The following is a 22556-nucleotide window of genomic DNA, read 5'->3' as shown; positions in this document are numbered from 1 at the left end:
CAGTCGTATGAACTACGTGTTGTACCAAGCAGAGTTAAAAATAATCGAAGCTCTTTTTTGACGGCTGAAAATGAACCTGATACGACTCGCGGTGAATAGAAAAAATATTCATTCAAATATCCATGTTATTCATTCAGTTGAATATCGTACAGTATATTCATTTCACTAATTATATAGGAAAATGTTTTCAAATACCGGTAAAGCATATGAAACAACAGTCATCATCGCTTACATTGTACCAGGGCCTACTTTGATGCGTTTGATTCGTTGTTGCACGGCCGCTTCGTGTAATAATCGGAGACGAATGAAAATCTGCATGGATGAATGGGCGGTTTGTTCGTTTGACGTTTTCAGCTGCGTCACTGAATATTGAAAATGAATGCGGCTGAATATGATCAATTTTCATGCAATGAATTTGAATATTTTTAACTCTGGTACCAAGTTGGAACGGTGATAAACACGGTAGACTACAGTGGGTTGGACATGTAGTACAGACTAACAGACATTACACTATGAGGGGATTCCCTAAAAAAACATCGATCCGGTAATTTTCCCAGAACACCTTTTATGCACGGTGCCAAACACTCATTTGCTAGTGGGTTGGGGAACAATTTTTCACTAGTGGTCTATCCCCCATTCATATGTCGGTGGCGCCATAATTGCAAATGTGGCCACAGTCCCAACTGCAGATATATTTAAAATGACTGTTGAAGCGGGCGAAGCATTGTTTTCAAATGTTATGTCTGTTAGTCTGTGCATGTAGGGCGAATGCGGATGAGAGAACAACTAAAGTTATGTTCAGCTAATATCACCATAATTATTTTTTACATCATGCATCTCAAGTATAATAGTCATAGATATACATTTAATGTATGTCTAACCTTCGGAGTTTGTAGTTTGGAGATATGAAAGTTTCATATCGCACAATAACATCTCCACATCTCATATATCTCAAATAATAGGAGAACCCGGGGCTATTCGGACCTACCTAAGCAAATCGGCTTGATGGGTGGATAGTAGAGTGACAGGAAAAAAATGACCCCTATCGACCTACCTCTGAGTCGATTCCTAGTCCCACCAGGAGTAATTGCACCGAATTTGAAGCAAATCGGACAAGTCTAACTACTGGACCAACGTGCCTGAAGTTTGAATGGGAATTTTCAACAATTTACATGGAGAAAACCCACCAGCTCGCATTTTCGCCGCTAGGTGGCACTGTATGCATCGTATTATCACTGTAAGTGAAAATAAGAAAGACAATTTAATTGTCTACAATTTTGTCGAAGACTGCTAGTAAATCCAGCTTTGATAAAAGAAGTTATTAAACTTTTAACCAAGTGAAGTCTGAGTCAGTTTTGCATGGGGCCTAACAGTGCATGGTTGTGTTTCAGTACTCGATTCACACGAACTAAACATTTTTGTGAAATAATCGTTAGGTTATATCTGTGTTTTCACCCAAACAAAAATCATTTCATAAAACAAGAGCCTCAAGCTTTCCAAAACATTTACCTGTATATTAGTAAGCAGTTATGTGATTGGGAGGTAAAACAAGAGGTACACTAAAAACTTTATAAAATGTACATCAACAGGCATTAACGCTATTTGATACATTCGCTGCTCAAAAATCCATTGAAATAATTTTGGCCGCGTTTTAGCACTGCGTACTACTATGTGCGACCTGCTACTCGACATGCTGTGCTCTACTGACCTGCGTAGCAGCACGTGTCCTCTGCATGTGGACCATCTGAATACTACCACTATGTTGTGGGTGGAAGATTTGAGGTCAGTCACTAAAACATAATGAAACCATAAACTTTTAATTGTGTGCACTGACCAATCGCACTAACGCGACCATTTAATAGCTAAACGTTTCCCCCAATAAAAAGGAGAAGGGAGGCTCGTAAGTGGCCAAATAACAGAGGAGTGTACAACCCGCAACATGATTTGCGTTCAAGGGAGTATTCGCAAGGGGAACCAAAATTGAACTCCATTTTATGATTGGATTTGAATTTGGAATTAGCAACAGACTCGCTGACCATCACTCGGCTAAGTATAGGAATCGGGTTTTCATATTTGGCTAGCCGGATGACATTGTCTCATTCGGGACGGTTTGCGTTGTATGAATGATTCATTGCAGACTTGGCAGATTGAGCTAACGATTCGGACAGTAGCTAGTTTCTTTTTTGTGCCGATTTGCATCTTGAATGCGGCAGCTTAGATTTAAGCTATCGGAGTCTTGCACAAATCTGTGTACCCGAGGATGCTTCGATGTTTTTGTTTCGCTTCAATGATCAATGGTTTAAGGTCATACTTACAATTTCAAGCGCGCGACCTAGAAACTGAAATAGGGTTAATAGAAAATTCAAAGGGAAGGATGAAAACAAACACGAAAATTAAATTAAAAATATCACCTCAAAAGCAACCGGTAGTATGTAACCGCTGTTAAAAATAGCCCCATAAACAGCATCATTATGTTCCGGGTATGCCTCAAAGCCATTTATTGAGCTTGTTTCTTTGTGTATAATCCATCTCCTTTGTCTGACTCGGCAGTAGCTGCTGTAACCAGCTCGGGGTATGGCATCTGTGGGTACAATGGAATCGTGGTATTAGTCCCAGTACGATACTAGGGCGGAAAACAATCCAACTGTGAGAATAATCTATATAATGATGGTAAATAGAATGAAAAAGTTGTATCCATATAGCAGTGAGGTGTCACTTTTTCAAGCCCCTTTAATCAATTAAAAGAATTTGTCTGAACGACTCAATTAGGCCGTATTTTCCATCCCATCATCACCCATGGTAATATCAACTACTATGGCACCCGAGCTATGCTAATAATGGCAAATGTGTGAAGTTCATGAACAAATCAAATCGCATATGGTTGTTAAGTTTCGACCCCCCATCATTGGACTGGAGAAAGGTAAAAACTGGTTATTTTTAAACCGGCTCCCATCAAGCTCTCATCTGCGTGTTGTGCGAATAGACGCATCCACCCGTTCGGGCTGCAGAAAACCGATGAGTAATCCGTATACGTTTATTCGAGCTTCAGCTCGCTTCAGTCGGCTGTGGAAACTACAACTAAGTATCGAAGGCGGAAAAGTGACCTCATTTTCACGCATAAATCTCACCTCTTCGCCTTCGCCAAAGTGCTCATCTGCATAATCAGAGCAGAAGAAAAGACCTTCACGCCAACCTTGCAGTGGTTTCAGGTGAAAGCTTCATAAGGAGTGCTTTTGTTACTGAAAGCATAATACCTGTTTGCAATAACCTCATTGTTAAGCACTTTATTATGAAACGGATAAATTTTCCAGCGTATGCTATAGGCAGGAATTTACCTATTATTGTATATAAATGACTTAATTAATGGTACTTGCTAAATTACCGGCATCTGAAAGACAGGGTGTAAAATAGTCGAGCATCTACCTAACATTACAACCATTGTTACTCAATACTAAACTAACAAGTGTTTAGCTCCTCGCGCCTTTACTTTCAACCGATGCCGCCTTTTGATCGTAGAGATTTTGGGCTTCAGTTTGGAAAACCATGCCGTTACTGCGAACAAATCACAAATATTGAACGTGTGGAAAAATAAACAACTGGTGTATCATAAGCAAAAGTGTTCATGTTCGTGCTCTCAATGTTCAATGATTTAATTTGATTTCGTTTTCCAACGCACGTCACGTCACGGTCTGCCGTACAGTTGTTTGTGGATAACAAGATAGTAAAACTGATTATTGTTTGGTTGTTTTTCATCTAATTATTCAGTATTCATAGTTGTGAGGACAATATACTGAAATAAGCTACAAATAAGGATTGTTTCACTATTTAAAAAAGTTGCTTCCCAGTGATGTTGTAAGGCCATTACAAATATTTTTTAAAAATTATGTCCATTTTTTTCATTTTACATTTTCCTTCGATCGTTCTCCTGGATGTTTCCGCAGGGTGATTTCGGATAGCGGGGTTGAGCTGTTCGTTTTACTTAATCAATTCAAGCAAACATTATTGAATCAATCAAAAGTTCATATAAGAAAGGGATGCTTAAGTTTTTCGTTTTAAATAATTTTCCGAGCAGTACAATTTCTAATAACGGGTTAATCGGTTTCTAAATTCTAAATAAAAGCTTGAATGTTCGCTAAGAATGAGAACATTGAAGTTTTCGTTCCGTCGTGGCGACACATGGACCGACTTTACACAAAAAACCATGAAAATCAGTCAAAGATCCCTGCTTGATAATAATGCACAGAAACAGGATTGTAACATTTTACTTATGGACTTTTGGAAAACATTCTGGAATGAATCCAAAAGTGCTCCACAAATATAAAGTGTGGTCAATAGATTTATCTATCTCTGATATAGTTTTCTCTGGCATTTCTTTCTATTTCGTATTCCGTATACAGTAGCCTGGCGAACGTACATTCTGTGCACACTATAATTTTTCGAGCTCTAACGGGTGTTCAATAAAAAATGAGAATGATTTCCATATCTTTCTGTAATTAAAGTAAAGAGCATAATTTTTTTCTCTCCAAGAGAATTGCTCTCTGTATTCCCTAGAAATGGGCGGCATGTTTCTTTTCGCTCGAATGCTGCCAGTTCAATCGAAGATGGCGTCGAAACCGTAAGCACTCCGTGAGCGTGTTGTTCGGTTTTACGAAACGCATAGTCATCGTGGAAAAAAAAAGTCTACGGTAGATCACTTTCGAGACGAAAACGTACCTGTGAGTACAGTTTACCGGATCCTGGCATCCCTGAGCGTGGAGCGGAAGGCGGGTAGCGGCCGTCCGGCGAAGATAATGACGAAGCAGAAGAAGGAAGCGTTGACAAAGCTGTTCGACAACAAGGACGCATATCCATTGTCATATCAATTTTCGCCACAATTCTCAATGACGTAGACCCGCTAATTTCCACACACCTGGCCACGTCCTTACAAGCGTTTAAATTTCATAATAGTCCTACCATCTACTTAAGGAAAACGCTCGGAACCGAAACAGTTTTCATAGATGACGGAGATAACAAAAGGCGAAGGATATAAATAATATTATTATTTGAATTTGAATTTAAACAAATGTTACTAATAATAATTACTAATATTAGAAACGCTAGCCCTTTTTCAGCATATAAAAATAATTAAGAAGATAAACAAGTTTGATCTCACCAAATTATCTGTTCCAAGTATCGAAACTCGTCGAAGTATCGGGAATCGTTTTGAGTATCCAGTGTTATTCGGCGTAGTCTTCGATCCGACCATCGGCATCGGCATTCATCTGTTAAGTTTTCCTAATTCTTGCAGCCGGTAATTGATCAGGTAATTTTCACAACACTGAAAAGAACTTCTTTTGATGGGCACGGTTCCTCCTCATAAGGAATAGAATAATTTAAGAAGATCACCGCGCTCCTCAAAGAAAGGTTTTTCCCCTGGCACTACGAATCAAACATGGGAAACGGATTTCCGCATTCACGGCGTTTTTATCGCTGATGGCCAGATTTATTGTAACACCATGCACATTTTCTACAAATTTCATTCGAAGAAATTTTCTTCCGTGAAATTCCGGATGGAACATTTTGACGTCTTCCAGACACCATCTTTCTGTCTCGTTCCATTAAAAAGTTTATAACAGCGCCGCCCTAGCGACTGAATTCCAAACTAATATGAAAGTACCAAATGAAGCGCTAGATGTCACGCAACAACTTTGCCAAAGACACCATAACTCTAAAAGGAAAGATAAGGAAAGGATGTGTGAATTGTGGGTTAGCCCTAGAGATGGTCGGGTTCGGGTTTTTGGACCCGAAACCCGGACCCGACCCGAACCCGACGGGTTTCGGGTCAGGTTCGGGTTCTGTAAATTTAAACTTCTCGGGTTCGGGTCGGGTTCCGGGTTTGAATTTCTCAGGTTCGGGTCGGGTCCGGGTTTTTGAAATTTTAAACTTTCGGAGTCGGGTCGGGTTCGGGTTTTTCGATTTTGGAATTTTCGGATTCGGGTTTTGAACAGATCACACCCAATCTTTTCTTGACGCTGTTTATGTCTATACACAACACCCAGTCTCTTTTTGTAGCATTCAACTTTACTTCGTGATATGAATGGATGACACATATAACCATATTAAATTTTACCACCTTTGAATCGCTAGAATTCATCATATTTTCAGATGCTCAATTATTGTATTTTTATTCATGTATAAAATTTCTTTTCTTCAGATTTGCAAACTGCCTGAATTATTTTATTTTTTAAACGAGCACTCACGAGAGAGCATTAAACAATAAGTGTTTCGCGTCTAAAATCTTTATGCGATTTAGTTTTCATGATAATCTTCAATAAACTAAGTCAAAGTAAATTTATCGGCAAATATTGGTTCAAGTAAGTAGAAATCTACGGGAAGTAGAGACAATCTATCAACGATGGCACTTATATGGTAATGGTATACTAGCGTCACTATCAAATCAGTGGTACATATATGAAGCAAAAGCAATCTATAAGATTGTCCTCGGGTTGGGCCGTTGCATGATCCGAATTCCTTCATTGTAGAAGTTTGGAGTCCTTCCGAGAACTTCATTGGAGATGTTGAAAAATCTGGTACTTATACCATACTAGCTAATAATGTGATATCAAGAACGCGTCAAAGAATCTTGATTGAGACCTTTCGACACAAGTTTAACCGTACCAAACAGTAACGCGGGTGACGTCCTGTAAACTGTCGAATACGAATTGCTAATTGACATAGCTTAATTTAATTCATGTAATAACTACAAAACTGCTCTTGCAGAAATGGTTTTCGATTAAAGATTAGAAATTTTGGTTAAGTACGACAGGAAAGGTTGTTTGAATCTGTCATCATTATGCCTCTTGTTCCCCCATGCGTTAGCCGCCGATTTAACCTACTTTCCGGTTAAGATATCAACGATTTATAAGTTTCTCAGAATATTACATATATACTGTCGCCTGTAATTCGTGCTCCGAAGGCAGATATAATCTTCGGGATCCAGCTCAGATCGGGTTCCTCAAAGTATAATTATTATATTTTTTAGTTCGGGTCGGGTTCGGGTTTAAAATTATGAAGTTATCAAGTTCGGGTTTTGTAATTTTAAAATGTTCGGGCTCGGGTCGGTTTCGGGTTCTTCCAATTTTAAAATTTCGGACTCGGGTCGGGTTCGGGTTTTTCAATTTTCAAGCTCTCGGGTTCGAGTCGGGTTCGGGTTTGAAAAAATTGAAACCCGACCATCTCTAGTGAGCCCCTTTTGCACTGTAGTAACCTTTGAGGTTAGCCCCCCGAATTACGAAAATGCTCGTGAATTGAAAAGTAGTACATGTAATGATCTTATTTTTTCTAGGCAACATGGGCCAATGAACTATCAATAAAATAATGTATTTTTACAATAAAAACAATGTTAATTTGGAAATGCGACAGTTTTTTCCATTTACTGTAAAAAAAATCAAAATGTGTTCGTCTGAGTATTTGTGAGAACTGGATCAGGGAATGGTTGCAGAAATGATGTACATGATAGAATAATGTGTAATTCTTCCTAGGATTCGTTGGTAACTTTTTCCGATGTGCAATTCCATCCATTCGGAAAGATCGGTTTACTTAAATTAAGGTATGATTGATTTACCGATTCAGGTGAATCATTCATTCCCGGTCAGCATAATGTGACAAATTTCTAACAGAATGCAATGTCATTAATGATAAAAAAAATATCATTTGCTGGAATTTAGACGAGTTCAAGTAGTTTCATTGCATGTTACATGTGTTCTTTTCTTCTTCTTCATTAGTATGTTTACAACAATTTATGCGCTACTACTTAATCTTTCTGCATCTTTTTTTCTTCTTTATTCATTCAAATACAGTCTTCGGCATATTATTTTTCCGTTTTTACTATATCTTAAATTAGATTCATACTAATACTCACTAGCACAAGCAATTGCATATTCTCCCATATACACTCACAATCTCCCATTCAAAACGTACAAGCGCTCGTGGCCTTCGCGTTAACACAAACCTGGTAACAAACGCGAATATGCAATTACAATCATGCACACATACTTATGCCTGCGATCTCGCCATCTCAAGCACTAACCCACCGCTCCACAGTGGCTTTTTTCGCCGAAAACGCGCGAAAAATTATTCACGCGAAAGCAATGATGTCTTCTGGGATATTTAATGCTGATCCAAGATCTTCATTTTGATGACATAGTTAAAGTGATTAATCCCCCTTGAAGTGAGATATTTACTACATTTTTTTCAAAGTATGAATAATAAGATAAAGTCATCAGAAATCTTAAAGAACTTGTTTTTTAACATCTTTACTGAAGACCAAAAATCCCTATTTAAAGTACACTCGAAGCTATTGACCGTTGTTTGTGAAATGCCCCTTAGACGTAGCTTCTTTAATATCGTTGATAAAGCTTCAGCATGTTCCGGAAAGTTGTTCGTCTTATCACGATACATATCTTTTATAATGGGATTGTTGGTCTGTCTCTTGTGACTTAGAAATTTTTGCGTTATTTTCGGCAAAATTGGCAAAAATTCTACAGGTAATACAAAAGTATGGCAACGGGCAAAAACGGACAGCCAGCTCTGGTTGCAATTAGAAATGGTACATCAACACTATAAAACTCAATAGAGTTCACTTGTCTCTCGATGTCTCCAGTGGAGTTCTAGATGATTTGAAAAAGTTATTGTTTTTCAAAAAATGGCCAATATCTTCAAAATATTCGAGATATGAACAATTATGTTTTAATAAAAATTGCGTATTTTGACGATTTAAATAAATGAAACTCGCAGGAATGATAATCGAAAAAAATTATTAAAAAAAGCATTTGGAGGTCATCCAAATATGACGAGCTATAACTTCTTAAGCATTTAAAGAAGAGACTTCGTAAATTCAGTAAAGATATTTATGAAAGCAATCCCCACAACTTCTCCAAAGACGTTAGCTCATTTATTTTACCAAAAAAAAGTTTATTTGAAAAATCTGACTTATAGGAAGATTAATCACGAGTATCATAGCAGCAAATAACAAACCTTGCTATTTTTGATAAGTATTCCGAAAACACTATTGACGTAAACTCAGCCGTTTCCACGTTAATGACCAATTACCATTTGAAATAATTTATTTTCTAAAATTGCCATATTGCTTTGAAAATACGCGAGATTAATGTAATATAGAAAGTTGTCCATTTTGATAATTCAAACCTTTTTACAGACCATACCGAACTTGTCAGAATGATATTTAAAAATATATATTAATGAATTGACTTTAAAGGGATCATCAACAAACAACCAGCAATAATGTGGAAGATATTAAAGGTAAAGACTTCGTGTCTTCAGCAAGGTTGTTGGCAAAAGCTTGCTCTACAACTTTGCTGAAAACATAATTTTAATTTATGCACTTGCAATAAAGTTGGTTAATATATCTCACTTTTAGCAAGATTAATTATTAAAATAACATCACCATATGAAAGGGCTTATAATTGAATACTTTACAGTGACGTCACAAATGAACTAAGTGTTCATTTTTGACAGTTCGCTTGTACTGTTTACATGGGCTTAGAAAAATTCTTTACGATTTGCTTCGAGCGAATCTATTCATCCACAAATTTTTCTAAGTCCATGTAAACAGTACAATCGAACTGTCAAGAAAAGTGAGGTTAACTGTTTCCGTAAAGAACCTAGTATGCATAAATTCCTCCGAGGACATCATTGACTCAAATTTAACGATTTAGGTGTAATTAATAGATCGCACGATTTTGGCAAAAAATACACTGGACGCTCGCGCGATCATAAGTCGGTCATGACATTCTTGTCATGACATTGCAGTCTAGCCTCATACCTTCAGCTCCAATTAAAAAATGACGCTCATAATCACTAGACAACTTGTTCTATGGCGACATGACCGGGAACTCTAGTGATATAGAGGATCTCCCAAGTAGTAGTTCTGATTTTATAACACACTACAAATGCATTCTAAGTTTTAAGGAGACCTTCGAGAGTGCCATAAAACATCGATTGTTACTAGGGCTTTCTTCTAATATTTGAGCCGAACATTGAAAACAGTAACAGAATGACGGTCCGCGCGATCATTCAAAAACATACATGATGCGAATATAAAATCGAATTCATCGGTTATAAAATCGAATTCATCCACGCGAAGTTACATACACGCTAGAAAACTCGACAAACACGTTAACATACAAACGCTCGAGCTTCGTCCACGCAGCATTGGTGATTGAGTGAACGTTTTGATACTTATAACCTTCCAAATTTAAGAGCGCGGTCTCAAGCGCGGACCTACAAACCGATGTGCGCGCGATCATAAATCCTTACCATTGATCCTAGTTGTAAAGGTCCATGCCTTCAGTTGGACCAATCGACAAAATCACGCGCATATCCACTAAACCACATATGTAAAATTTCACTCTTCAGCACCTCATTCAGTACGTTAACATACAAACACTTAAGGGCTTCGCGATCATACACGCACACTAAAGTCCGCGGTCTCGCAAATACGAAAATACCCCGGTGATTAAGTGAATGTTTTAGCACTAATAAACCTTTAAATGCGGTCTCCTACAAACCTACAAATGCTCATGTTCGCGCAATAATGCATCGGATACGTAATCTTATTTATGCATGCGAAGTTACATACTCCCACGTAATTGACCACTTTAACATTCAAACGCTCGAACCCTTCACGATGATACACGCGTTCGTGAAGTCTCTACGCCCAAACATATCTGAATCGTACTCTGAATATCACATTCAGAATCATGGCCCGCTGCAATTGGCCTAAAGCAGTGTTTTAGTGGGTAACATTTCTCGTCTCGTCTGCAATTGTAGCGACTCTGACGGGGAGCCCTTCCGATAAGGTAGCTCCAGTGGGACAACTCTCGAAAAAATGTCAATAATTTTGCTTGATTTGACACTTGTCGAACAAAGTCAAGCTTCCAAATTACCGCAAGTACAACTCATGTTATGATGCCAGCATCAAATTGAAATTTCATTTTGATGTCAGTTTATCTTTGTCAAATGGGACATCAAATTTATAACTCAGATTAGTGTTCCTTAGAAGATATTTTTTTTAATATGTTTTTGGCCAAACTTCAAATTGAATATTTATTTTTATTTGCTATTTGAGATAAAAGAAATATTTTTGTGTTATCTTTTATAGGACAGGTTTTCTATCCTCGGTTTTTATCTTTTAACGGTTAAAACGACAAAAACGAAGAAAAACCTGAGTAATCATTACAGACAATATCAATTTGATATCAGACTTTGCTCGGGCTTCGAGTAAGTCTGAAAGAGTCTCTCGCGTGATATGAGATAATTATTTATGACGCGATTCATGATTTCTCTTTCGTTAAACAATCATCATGCTTCCGGGGTTGATTTACACCGATCAATTTAGTAGTCACGCAAAAAAAAATTGATTGTACATCAAACGACTTCGCTAGAACAGTTTCACTAAGCTTTGCCGAAGATGTATGAAGAACAAACAAACTATGTTATGTCGGTTCCAGCTTTAGGCGATTTTTGCCGCAAGCAATTTGCAACCAGAGAGGCTGAAATTCTCTTATTTAAACAATTTAACATTTTAATGTTATCACATTTTACTACATTTTAATTTTATCACATAATGGTTTCTCTATCTATCTTTCCAGAAACCTCGCAAATCAACACCTAATCCGCTAGGAACACGACCTGATAGTCGATAAAAGTCACCTGAGGTAAAGCGATTTTCCTACAACGGTCGCAGCGTCATATCCCGACCAGTCGCAATGAGCTTGGGGATTAAAATGTGTACGCCGTAAAAAGGCAAACGAATGGTGGTGCCTTTCATAGTGTGTTCAGTATATCCCCGCGGGTATTGTGATAAAGTGATTTTTATCGATGACATAAAAAGAGCTAAGCTGGTAACACGATAAAAGTAAGGGTTAGTGACTGGTGATTAAGTATCTAAAACTTACAAATGAGATAGATTAGTGAACGGCACAAATATGTCTGACATCTGTGATTTTGAGTGGTCCAACAACCGGTTCCGGCACAACTTAACCATATCGGACCTGAAGGGATACAATAAACATGAACCCGCGGACCGAATTCGAGCTCTGAAGGCACTGAAGGAGCTGATTGGAGCCAGTATGGATTATGCCCTCAAAGATAAATCCTGCTTCCAGGATGACGAATTCCTGTATCGGTTTCTGTATGCACGAAAATTCAACGTCAATGATTCGTTTCAACTTGTGATAAATTATCATGCGTATCGACAACGAAATGGTTCGCTTTTGCAGAGGTTATCCGTACTAGATGAGAATATTCAGCTGGCACTGAGAGATGGTTTTCCAGGTGTGCTCCCCAACAGAGATCGGCGGGGTAGGAAAGTGTTAATTTTCTTAGCAGCCAATTGGGATTACTCGTCGTACTCGCTAGTCACAGTGTACAGAGCGATGCTGTTATCACTGGAAAAACTATTGGAGGACAAGCAGAATCAAGCCAATGGATTCATTGCGATCGTGGATTGGACAAATTTTACCTTCCGGCAATCGTCTAACTTGAATCCGAAGGTTCTGAAACTGATGATAGAAGGTTTACAGGTGAGTCGATTCACTTCAGTTGTGCTATTATATTTATTTCTCGAAAATCTAACCATGTTTTTTTCCAATTATACAGGATTGTTTTCCTATACGCTTCAAAGCGATCCATTTCATCGGTCAACCGTGGTATGTGGAAGCGGCACTAGCAGTAATACGACCATTCCTGAAGGAGAAAACACGCGAAAGGATAAAATTACACGGCGGTAACCTGTCCACAGTGCATGACTGCATCGCTCGCGATATCCTACCGACGGAGCTGGGTGGCGAAGGGCCCACCTTCAATCCGCTCAACTGGTATCACGAGCTGCTCGAATCAAGCCAAATCTCTACTACCAAACCTGCGCCATCCTACATTCTAAGTCAGCCCCAGTTCTACACGAAACCCCCGACGCTGATGGCCACCGCTGCCGCCAACATCGCAACGACGACGGTGGGTTCGGATTTCCTGAAAACTACCAAAGCCGCTGCGGTGAAGATCGGTGTCCTCACGACCAAGGCGAACGATCCCGCCGCCAATATGCTGCTCGGTGTGGGGAGTGACACGTGACGGCCGCACAGCATTTCCACCATCACCACCACCACCACCAGTGCGGACCTGCGCCAGCACTTGGTGGAGTCTGATTCGATTTCCTGATGAACGGTTCTGATCTCAAATTTCCATACTCATTCGTTCGTTGCAAAATGCTGGCGACGAATATCGTCAAAAGAGACATCGTTGCTTGTTTACGTTTAGAATTAAAAGTATAGCGAGTGTGACTGCGGAGCCCCGAGAGTGACAACGTTCGATGTAAGTATATCTGATTTTTACTAAAAACCCATAAGACTCAGTGCTAATTCTTGCTCGAATCCAGATACAAAATCACTCAAGCACTTACATAAGAGTAATCCCACCAAAATTGATCAAATTTTGTTATAAATCGCTATCGACCATCGTCGATTCCGATGAAACCTTTTACGTTTCACCTGTAATGAAGGCTAAGTATTCTGGTTGCAGTTGAAAACAGGGCCGGCGTCACACTTGGCCGAGTAGATAGTAAGATAAGCATAGGGTGAGGGATCTATTTGTAGGGATTTTTAGCATTTTCGCAATACTGACGTTTGCATTACATTAGACACATGCGTAGATATAAAATTTTCGACTTGTTTAAAAATTACGAGTAGGTAACCTACTCGGTTTTTTTCGAGTAAGTATACTATAGTACCATCTATATTACCCAGGCCATCCGCCAGCCCTGGTTAAAAATTGAAATATTGTGCTTGCACCTTTCATTTTTACATTTCTTATAAAAGAAATGTATAGAGTCTTATATACCAATCGACTCAGCTCGACGATTTGGGACAATGTCTGTGATGTGTGTGTAAGTAACGGACAAACTCTCATTCGTGTTTCTCCGCAACGGTTGAACCGATCTTATCCAATTTTAAATGAAAGGCGTAGTACCCAGACAGAACGCTATTAAATGGTTTTTGATTCTGATTTTTAGTTTCCAAGATATGAATGTTTGAAAGAGAAAAAATGGCGTTCTTTGCAGTTTTTTTAAATTTTCAGCCGAAATTGACAACTTAACGCAGTTAAGCTGTTATATATTTTTAAAATGCTTATACGAATACCTTTAAGCAGTTTATATATTTTTAGAATGCTTATACGAATACCTTTCGAACGAGTTATAGATTGTTGAAATCGAACTATAATCAAAAGAGGTATAAAACATTAAATGCGGGTGAAAGATTTTCATCATTTCCTATACCGTAAACCAGGGTGACTTTGATCATCGGGGTGATTTTGATCGTTAGAAACTTTTTTCATAGATCGCTTATTAAACCAGAATAGTCTGCCGAATCATTTTAATTTGATATGATTTTTATTCTAAACTTATAAAATACTGATTTGTTATACTTTTTGAGTATATTGTTCGGTTTTTGGGTACAAAAACTACAAAAAACCGAAATTTGACTTTACCTCATTTTTACGAAGCTTCGTAAAGTGTCTATTTTTTATAAAACAAATAAATGTCAGATTTGAGCAAGAGTAATAAATTACGAGCATTTTTTTATTTTCCTTTAGAGTGGGATGTGCCTAATTTACTTTTAAGAGTTTGTATTTTACAATTTTTTGTGAAACTAGTTGGCACTTATTTCAAATTGTTTTAAACTAAAATTCGCAGTATTTTTTTATTTTTCAATATTCCAACGTGTTTAAATGGATGAAACTTTTTATATATTGATCAAGCACTGAAATAAACAATTTTAGCAGTTTTAAAGGTTTTCAGAATCTCATATTCTAGTTGGAAGCAAATTTTACGAATTTTGGTTACTCGAATTTTATAGTACATTGAAATACTTTGTACAATACCAATTGACATCTATTCAACAATGAGTATCTTTCCAGAATTAGTTTAAATAAACACTTGAACGAAAAACATTGACATCAAGAACTTAATGTGGGTGAATATGCAGGTTATTAAAGTCACCCCGGAATACGAAAACGGACTTCAACTTCATTTTTGGAAAAATAGCTGAAAGCAGACAATTTCAGGTAAAACCATCCAATCTTGTTCTCCATACATCAATACATGGTTTAAAAATACTAAACTTGAAAAAAATGTGTTGCTTCTAAAAATATATAATGATTACTTCGAAAAGTGATCAATGTCACCCCGGTTTACGGTAGCCACAAATAAGACCAAAAACAATCAATGTATTTTTAACGCCGAAACGGCTAATTTTAGGACAATTTTCTTCGGATAATTTAAGGGATACAATATGCCCTTTCTTTTAATATTGTGATTTTACTGATTAATCTCCCTAAAAGTGAGATATTTTCATAAATTTCCTTGGAAGTGATTGTATTGAGATGATGCCTTCAGCAAATTTATAGCTCTTACTTTTGCGAACAACTTTACTGAAGACATCAAATACATATTTTGAATACTTTAAAAGCTATAGCTTGTTGTTTGTGGATTACCCTTTGTCGCGTATTTATTGTTCTATATAGTAATAATCCATTTAAATAAGCCAAATATTATTTCGGTAAAATTAATTTCGTATTTCATTTTTCTATCTACCACCGCTAGAATAACCACCGAACAATTCCATCAAGATGGAACTTGATCACTTATCGGTGCAAAAATTTTCATTTGCGTGAACCATCTGACTTATAACCATCAGATCGATCTGAAACATATCTCAGAAAATGAAAAGCGAAATAAATAACTCCAAGTAGCGGTATAGCCAAGGAAGCTTTGCGGTTCAACCCCCCCCCCCCCCCCTCACAAAAAAAAAATAATTGGATTGAAGTTAAAAATTCATTTATGCAGACTGGTTTAATTCAATATTACAATGATAATTATCCGATCAGTACATTGATAACCTGCTGTTTTAAACATCATGAGGACCTTAGAAAAATTGTGGGAATGCGACCCTGATCTGTAACTGATCTATTGGTCTTGATCTCACATCAATATTAAATACCTGCCTAAAAGCATTCCAATAGAAACTCATTCCAGAGTTCTGAAATCAATCATAATCCTCAGATTTTCTATCATATTGAGTTCAGTTTTGAAGAGATGTATTGTAATATAGATTAGGGTCTTTTTAAAATAGGAAGCGAAATTGGAATTCATTTAATGTCTATGAAACATAGACTGCTCAGCGAAAAATTGCAAAACATTCAATATTTGCTGTAAATGTTTTTATTTTGAAAATGCGTAGAGTTGAGATGAAAACGTAATAGAATTGATAATGAAAATAACACTTTCCAAAATTTGGGGAATTTATGAAAAGTGGCGATTTCCGTTCGACTTTAGCAAGTCCTGATATACTTTTGTTAACATTTGATTTTTGTTGAATAACCAATTATATGAATAGGTAAAATAAATGTTCGAAAACAGGAATTTAATGTCAAGATCGCATTATTTTAAAACCGCCAATTTCGCAGGTTTAGTATCTTCGATGAATTTTACAAACGCTAAACAGCACATCATCTGATAAAAAAAATTTGGCGTTATATCCTCCAAGAAGTATTTATGGAGAATTTACTCTTCAAACACATTTAGTTCCAGACTTAATGTCTTCAGCAAAATTTTGGGTAGTGCTACTACAAACCACTTTGTTGAAGACATGAAGGCTCCATGTGTTAAGGGTATTAACATATTTTAGGTTATTTGTATTTAATTTCAAAATGAATTTTAATGATTTTACTGTTTATGATAAATCTCTTCTGTTGTTTATAAACAATAAAATTCATATTTTGTCCATAGCTTGAGTTTGTGAAGCTCACAATAGAAAGTGTTTTAGAAAATAAAAGCTAGATTAAGGAACACTTCGTAAATATCATTTTATAACTCGATATACTCCGTATACGTACTATTCATGCCTACAATAAAGTTGTTTTAAATTAAAGTTTAAACAAATTCTCTAAAAACAGGAACTTTGTAACAATTTTTTGAAAAACTGATTCTCCATTATTTAAAAATTTCAAAGATGGTGGTTTCGTAATTATGCCATTTGGACAGTAAGTTAGATTTTCTCCAAACCCCCACCAAACCGAATTTCTGACTACGCCGCTGACTACTAGTAACTAGGAACAAAGTCGTTCTGCACTCGTCCACAAGAAACTTCTTCAAATACTGCCTATCTATTATAATACATTGAAAACCCGATTTGATCAGTCCCCAATTTTGTCAGCCTCATATGAAAATATGTTTAATGGTCTCTAACAGACGAACAAGGCTGAATTCGAGTAAATCCTGTCTTGAGCATGTTTTCCTTATCTAAAGATGCAAATATGCAAAAGTAAAAAAAAATATTTTTTTAAATTTTCGTGCTAGAACCCTATATTAAATAATCAGAAATAGTTATTAGACTACATCAAGGGAAGAATATTTTAATAGCTTCAGTTTATTATGAAGAAAAAAATGTTCCGATTTAGTCAATGTCCCCATTTTGTCAGCCTAAAATACACCATGGAGCTGATAAAAACGGGTCTTTACTGTATTTATTATTCACATTAATAGGTACATCCCATTTTCTGAAGATATTTTCGTTCAATTGCATCGAACAACACCAATTTTTAGATAGTTTTCAAGGGGTTATTTTATCGACTTCCAAAATTCAGCGAACCTGTTCCCATTTGTGCGACAGTTTATGTTAAAAGAGTATCCTATATTAATTGGTATACTTAAGGGTTCATAATTTTTTTTTTCATACGTTTATTTGACACGGCATTTGCAAAAGCTTTTTACGCCAGTTTCTTTTTTTACATAGCACGTTACAAAAATCCTTAAGACTAATTTTAATTATACTAGTACTTTGTCTAAAACTAACACTGAAATCACTTTATTGTTTGCTTTTTTCCTTACATTGTTGTATTTCATACTGATCTAGTATTTTCGGGTGTATTTATTTACTTTTTTTCTGTTATTGTCTAAATTTAAAAACTAAATATTCTAGGACACTTTAATTGGTGAATGATTAGCCTTGGATGAGAGTATGAGGAGATGAATTTAATTAAATTTTGACAGACGCTGTTTTTAGAAAATGATAGATAAGTTCCATGTATAGAGGATCGCGATACGCCAGGATGTCTCTAACAGGAACATGGATTGGTCTTCCTCGGACTTGTAAAGAATCTACTAATTGTGATCTGGCTTCACGATATTCAGTGCAGGACCAAACAACATGCTCAATGTCATGGTAACCTTCTCCACAAGCACAATGATTACCCTCAGCGAGCCCAATACGACGGAGATGCGCATCTAAAGTATAATGATTGGACATGAGCCTAGACATCACACGGATGAAGTCCCGACTTACATCCAATCCTTTGAACCATGCCTTCGTTGATAAGGGTTCATAATGTTGCAGATAAAGAAAATTCATAAATTTTCAGCTTTTTCCTACACAATATTACAAAAGCTTATTAAACAACTTTCCCTAATAAGATTGTGAAAATTATAAAGTATTTGAAAATTTTCAATAGAAGTGACGGAAGGTTATCGTGAAGTTTCGTGAAAAAGAAAATTCCAGTAATGATGACGATTTTCCTAACGGGTTTCGGGAGTTTTTTATTCGTTCTTTGGCATTAGGATTAGGGATAACAATTCAGATCAAAGATACTACTGGGAAATCATTTTTAAACAAAATCTATATCGAAATAAAGTTTAAGCTATGCACTTCAGAGGTAGCGAGAGATCAAGAGCTGAAATTTCAGTGCTTAGTTCTCAGCCGCGTTCGAAGTTTGAGTAAATAATATTGAGAGTATGAACTTCAAATCCATTCAAAAATTTGTTTTTGATTTTTTTGACTCAGCACAACATACATAACCCCTTTAGAAAAATTCAGTTTTCCCTACACAATACATTGATTGGAGAATTTAGATAAATAAACGGAGCATTCGCTTGTATGTCTATTTTATGGGCCATTTTTCAGCTTTACCATCAAATTGGTTTAGCCTTTGAGATTTCTTGCAATGATATTGTCCTATGCTAATATAAGCGATTCTCTGAGTCCTACCACCATCCCATGTAGTATGTGTTATCAAAAACATCGCGAAGCATCAAGTTCTAAATGTTCTCAATCGGTATAATGCCTGAAGGAAGCGATAAGAGTTATAGGAAATGTATCATCACACTGTTAGGTGGATTAAAAGCGTTTTTCATCTACTTTAGCTTGCATAACTAATATGCATATAGTTAGTTAAAATGAATGAACAGACCTGCTTTCTAGACGGTCGACCTTATCCCAAAAATCCTAAATTCAAGAAAATTTTCAGAGGAATGCTATGAATTTCAAGCAAATCCTGCAAATTTTATAATTTTAAAATTGTTTAAAATTCCAACGAAATTCAAGAACATCCTGCCAAAATCCTAATAAATATGGGGAAATGCTAAATGAAATGCTATCAAATTCAAAGAGTTTATCCAAAAATCACGGAAATTGTGCAATATTCCAAGAAGTCTTATTGCTTTCATTCATTTTAAATCGAGAGATATTCTATGAACTTCTGAAAAATCCTACATTCGTCAAGGAACTGTACGAGACCCATGAACTGTTTTTACACACTATCGGCCCTATTCTGCGCGGCGTGTGACGGGAGACGACTAATCTCACCTCACTTTACGTGACTTTTCTCACCCTATTCTGAGAGTCGACTCGGGTGATGTGAGATTCCCCATTGCGGTTAAATGGGTGTCTCACGTCACCCGAAGTGACTCTTCAGAATTGGGTGAGAAAAGTCACTTAGAGTGAGGTGAGATTAGTCGTCTCACGTCACACGCCGCGCAGAATAGGGCCGTATAACTTTCCAAAATTAAATACCTAGTGATGGAAAAGCTGATCACCAATATAATCGGCGCTATTCTGCGCGGCGTGTGACGTGAGACGACTAATCTCACCTCACTCTACATGACTTTTCTCACTCAATTCTGAACGAGTGACGAGAGACGCCCATTTAACCGCTATGGGGAATCTCTCCTCACCCGAGTCGACTCTCAGAATCGGGTGAGAAAAGTCACGTAAAGTGAGGTGAGTTTCGTCGTCTCACATCAGAGACAGTTGACACTTTTTCGAATATAAACAAAATATGGACAAATTTATATCATTAGGTTAGTTTGCAGAACTCATGCGAAGTAGGAGTACCCAGCAAAAAGTGAGATGAACGAATTTCGAGTCCTACACGAATAAATTGAATAAATGATATAAAATCAATAAAATTAAGAACTTAATAAAACAAAAGCATCGGATACATAAAATGAAATAATGAATATCATTCTTTATATAAAACGAATTAATAAAATAAATAAATCAAATTAGTTAAGGGTATCAGCGTGAAAAAAACACTTTTTGCAATTTTTTTTAGAACTTTGCGTGAAGCGCAATTATTAAAATTTTGTACATTACAATGTATCATTTCAATAACATGCTGTAATTTTTCTATGCAAAAATATCAACAAGCGACTCGGTGACGAAGCATTTTGTAAACCGTCCAGTGTATTTAACTCCCTTAATTGAAAATTTATCTCGAAAACTCAACGTAGGGGTTCGTCATTTTTAACATAGAATGTGTATTAGACTGGTTAAATTTTTGACTTTTAACTCCACCAGGCTTTTCTGATTCCTTTTATGGTCCTTAGTAATTGTGCAAATTTTGGTACCAATTAGTTGTGTCTACGAACCCTCCAAAAATTTCAAAGTTTATATGGAAGTTTGTATGGAAAAACGGTTAACATTGAAAATAAATTCTTAAAAAATCACCTCATCATTCAATTAATCAGAACACTATATATTTCTAAAGGTATTCTTCTACTGAACACATTCGGGGAACATTGCAATTTTATGAAAATTCGTTGAGAAAAGTTATTAACAAAAGAAGCAGTATAACTTCAAAACAAGTGGATTTTATTAGTAACCATAGCAACCCTGTTTGAATAGCTACATCGTTATACCAGTGTAAACTAGACTTGCCACCCACCGCTCGCGTATGGCAGATACAGCTATTCAAACAGGGTTGCTATGATTAATAATAAAATCCACTTGTTTTTAAGTCATGCTGCTTCTTTAGTTAATAACTTTTCTCATAAACTTTTAATGTTCCACGAATGTGTTCAGTAGAAGATTACCTTTGGAAATATATAGTGTTCTCACGAATTGATTGATAAGGTGATTTTTTAAGAATTTATTTTCAATGTTAACCGATTTTCCATACAAACTTCCATATAAACTTTGAAATTTTTGGAGGGTCCGTAGACACAACCAATCGGTACCAAAATTTGCACAATTACTAAGGACCATAAAAGGAATCAGAAAAGCTAAAAGTCAAAAATTTAACCAGTCTAATGTGTATGCAAAGTTTGAAAGAAATCGGTCAAGTAGTTTTTGAATGGCAGGTAACACCGCAAATCATTTTTTTCCAGAGACGTTCTACAAAAAGCTTCGTTACCGAGTCGTTTGTCGATATTTTTGCATAGAAAAATTACAGAATGTTATTGAAATGATACACTATAATGTATAAAAGTTTTGATCAATTCGCTTCACGCAAAGTTCTAAAAAAATTCACAAAAAAGTGTTTATTTTCACGCTGAAACCCTTACCCCCCTTCACTATATGAACTCTTGGTAAAACAAGTGAACTTTGAAAGTGACTCTTAACAGTTATGTGTCCAACAAAAAAACACCTTTAACAGGCCAACGAGGGTACCCGGGTACCCGCAAATTGAAATGCTCATAACTATGGCTTCCTTTAACCGATTTGGACACTTTTAGATATTTTGGATTCAGGAACTCGTCCAGTTTTTGATTCTGTACAATAGAACCGGAATAATGGATCTGGTTTTCGGTAATCCGGATTTTCCGGAGTAATGTTACAGTACTAGGATATGATTTGTAAATTTTAATAATGTACTAGCAATATGAGTATCAAAACTCTTCAAATTGTCTCAGAAGTCTGTTTTTTATTGTTACGGGACCCTATGGAAATTTGAAAAATGGAATTGGAATGGAATGGCCACTCACGGCCCCACGGGAGCCTGCTCCGGAATGTCCGTTCCGGGGTCAAATCACCAAATGGTTCCAAAACCACGAGATACAGCCTACTGATGCAATTCCAAGAATTTTGATACCCATATTGCTAGTATTCCATTGAAGTTCGCAAATAGTACCCCAGCACTGGAACCTGCTTCCGGAAACCCGGATTCCCGGGAACCGAATGAAGTAACCCGATTCATTTTTACCAAGTCCAAAAGTGGATGAGTTCCTGAATCCAAAACGGCCAGAAGTATCGAAATCGGTTGGATATTACCTTAGTTACGGGCATTTTAGTTTTGTGGGTACCCGGGTACCCACGTCGGCCTGTTACGTAGTAAAAAAATTCAGGAGCCCCTCCTCACTCCCACCCTTACTATATCAACAATATTATTAACGTAAAAGCTTGACTTAGTGAAGTTCTAAGATGTCACAAAGTTTCAATTTCCAGCTA

At 36.7% G+C, this 22556-nt stretch overlaps 1 protein-coding gene across 1 annotated transcript in view; it reads left to right on the top strand.

The window, feature by feature from the left end:
* Positions 1-22556, top strand: part of LOC131678733 (clavesin-2-like) — an 89620-nt gene that overhangs the window by 51126 nt on the left and 15938 nt on the right. Inside the window, exons 2-3 of the mRNA XM_058959017.1 lie at positions 11652-12584; positions 12661-13371. Coding sequence (XP_058815000.1) covers positions 11988-12584; positions 12661-13131 — 1068 coding nt within the window. The 5' untranslated portion in view covers positions 11652-11987 and the 3' untranslated portion in view covers positions 13132-13371. The remainder of the gene's footprint in view (positions 1-11651; positions 12585-12660; positions 13372-22556) is intronic.

Source organism: Topomyia yanbarensis, chromosome 2 (assembly GCF_030247195.1).
Source record: "Topomyia yanbarensis strain Yona2022 chromosome 2, ASM3024719v1, whole genome shotgun sequence".
In the NCBI taxonomy this organism is placed as follows: Eukaryota; Metazoa; Arthropoda; class Insecta; order Diptera; family Culicidae; genus Topomyia; species Topomyia yanbarensis.
The sequence above is the reverse complement of the archived record's forward strand: the minus strand, read 5'-3'. Positions and strand labels throughout refer to the sequence as shown.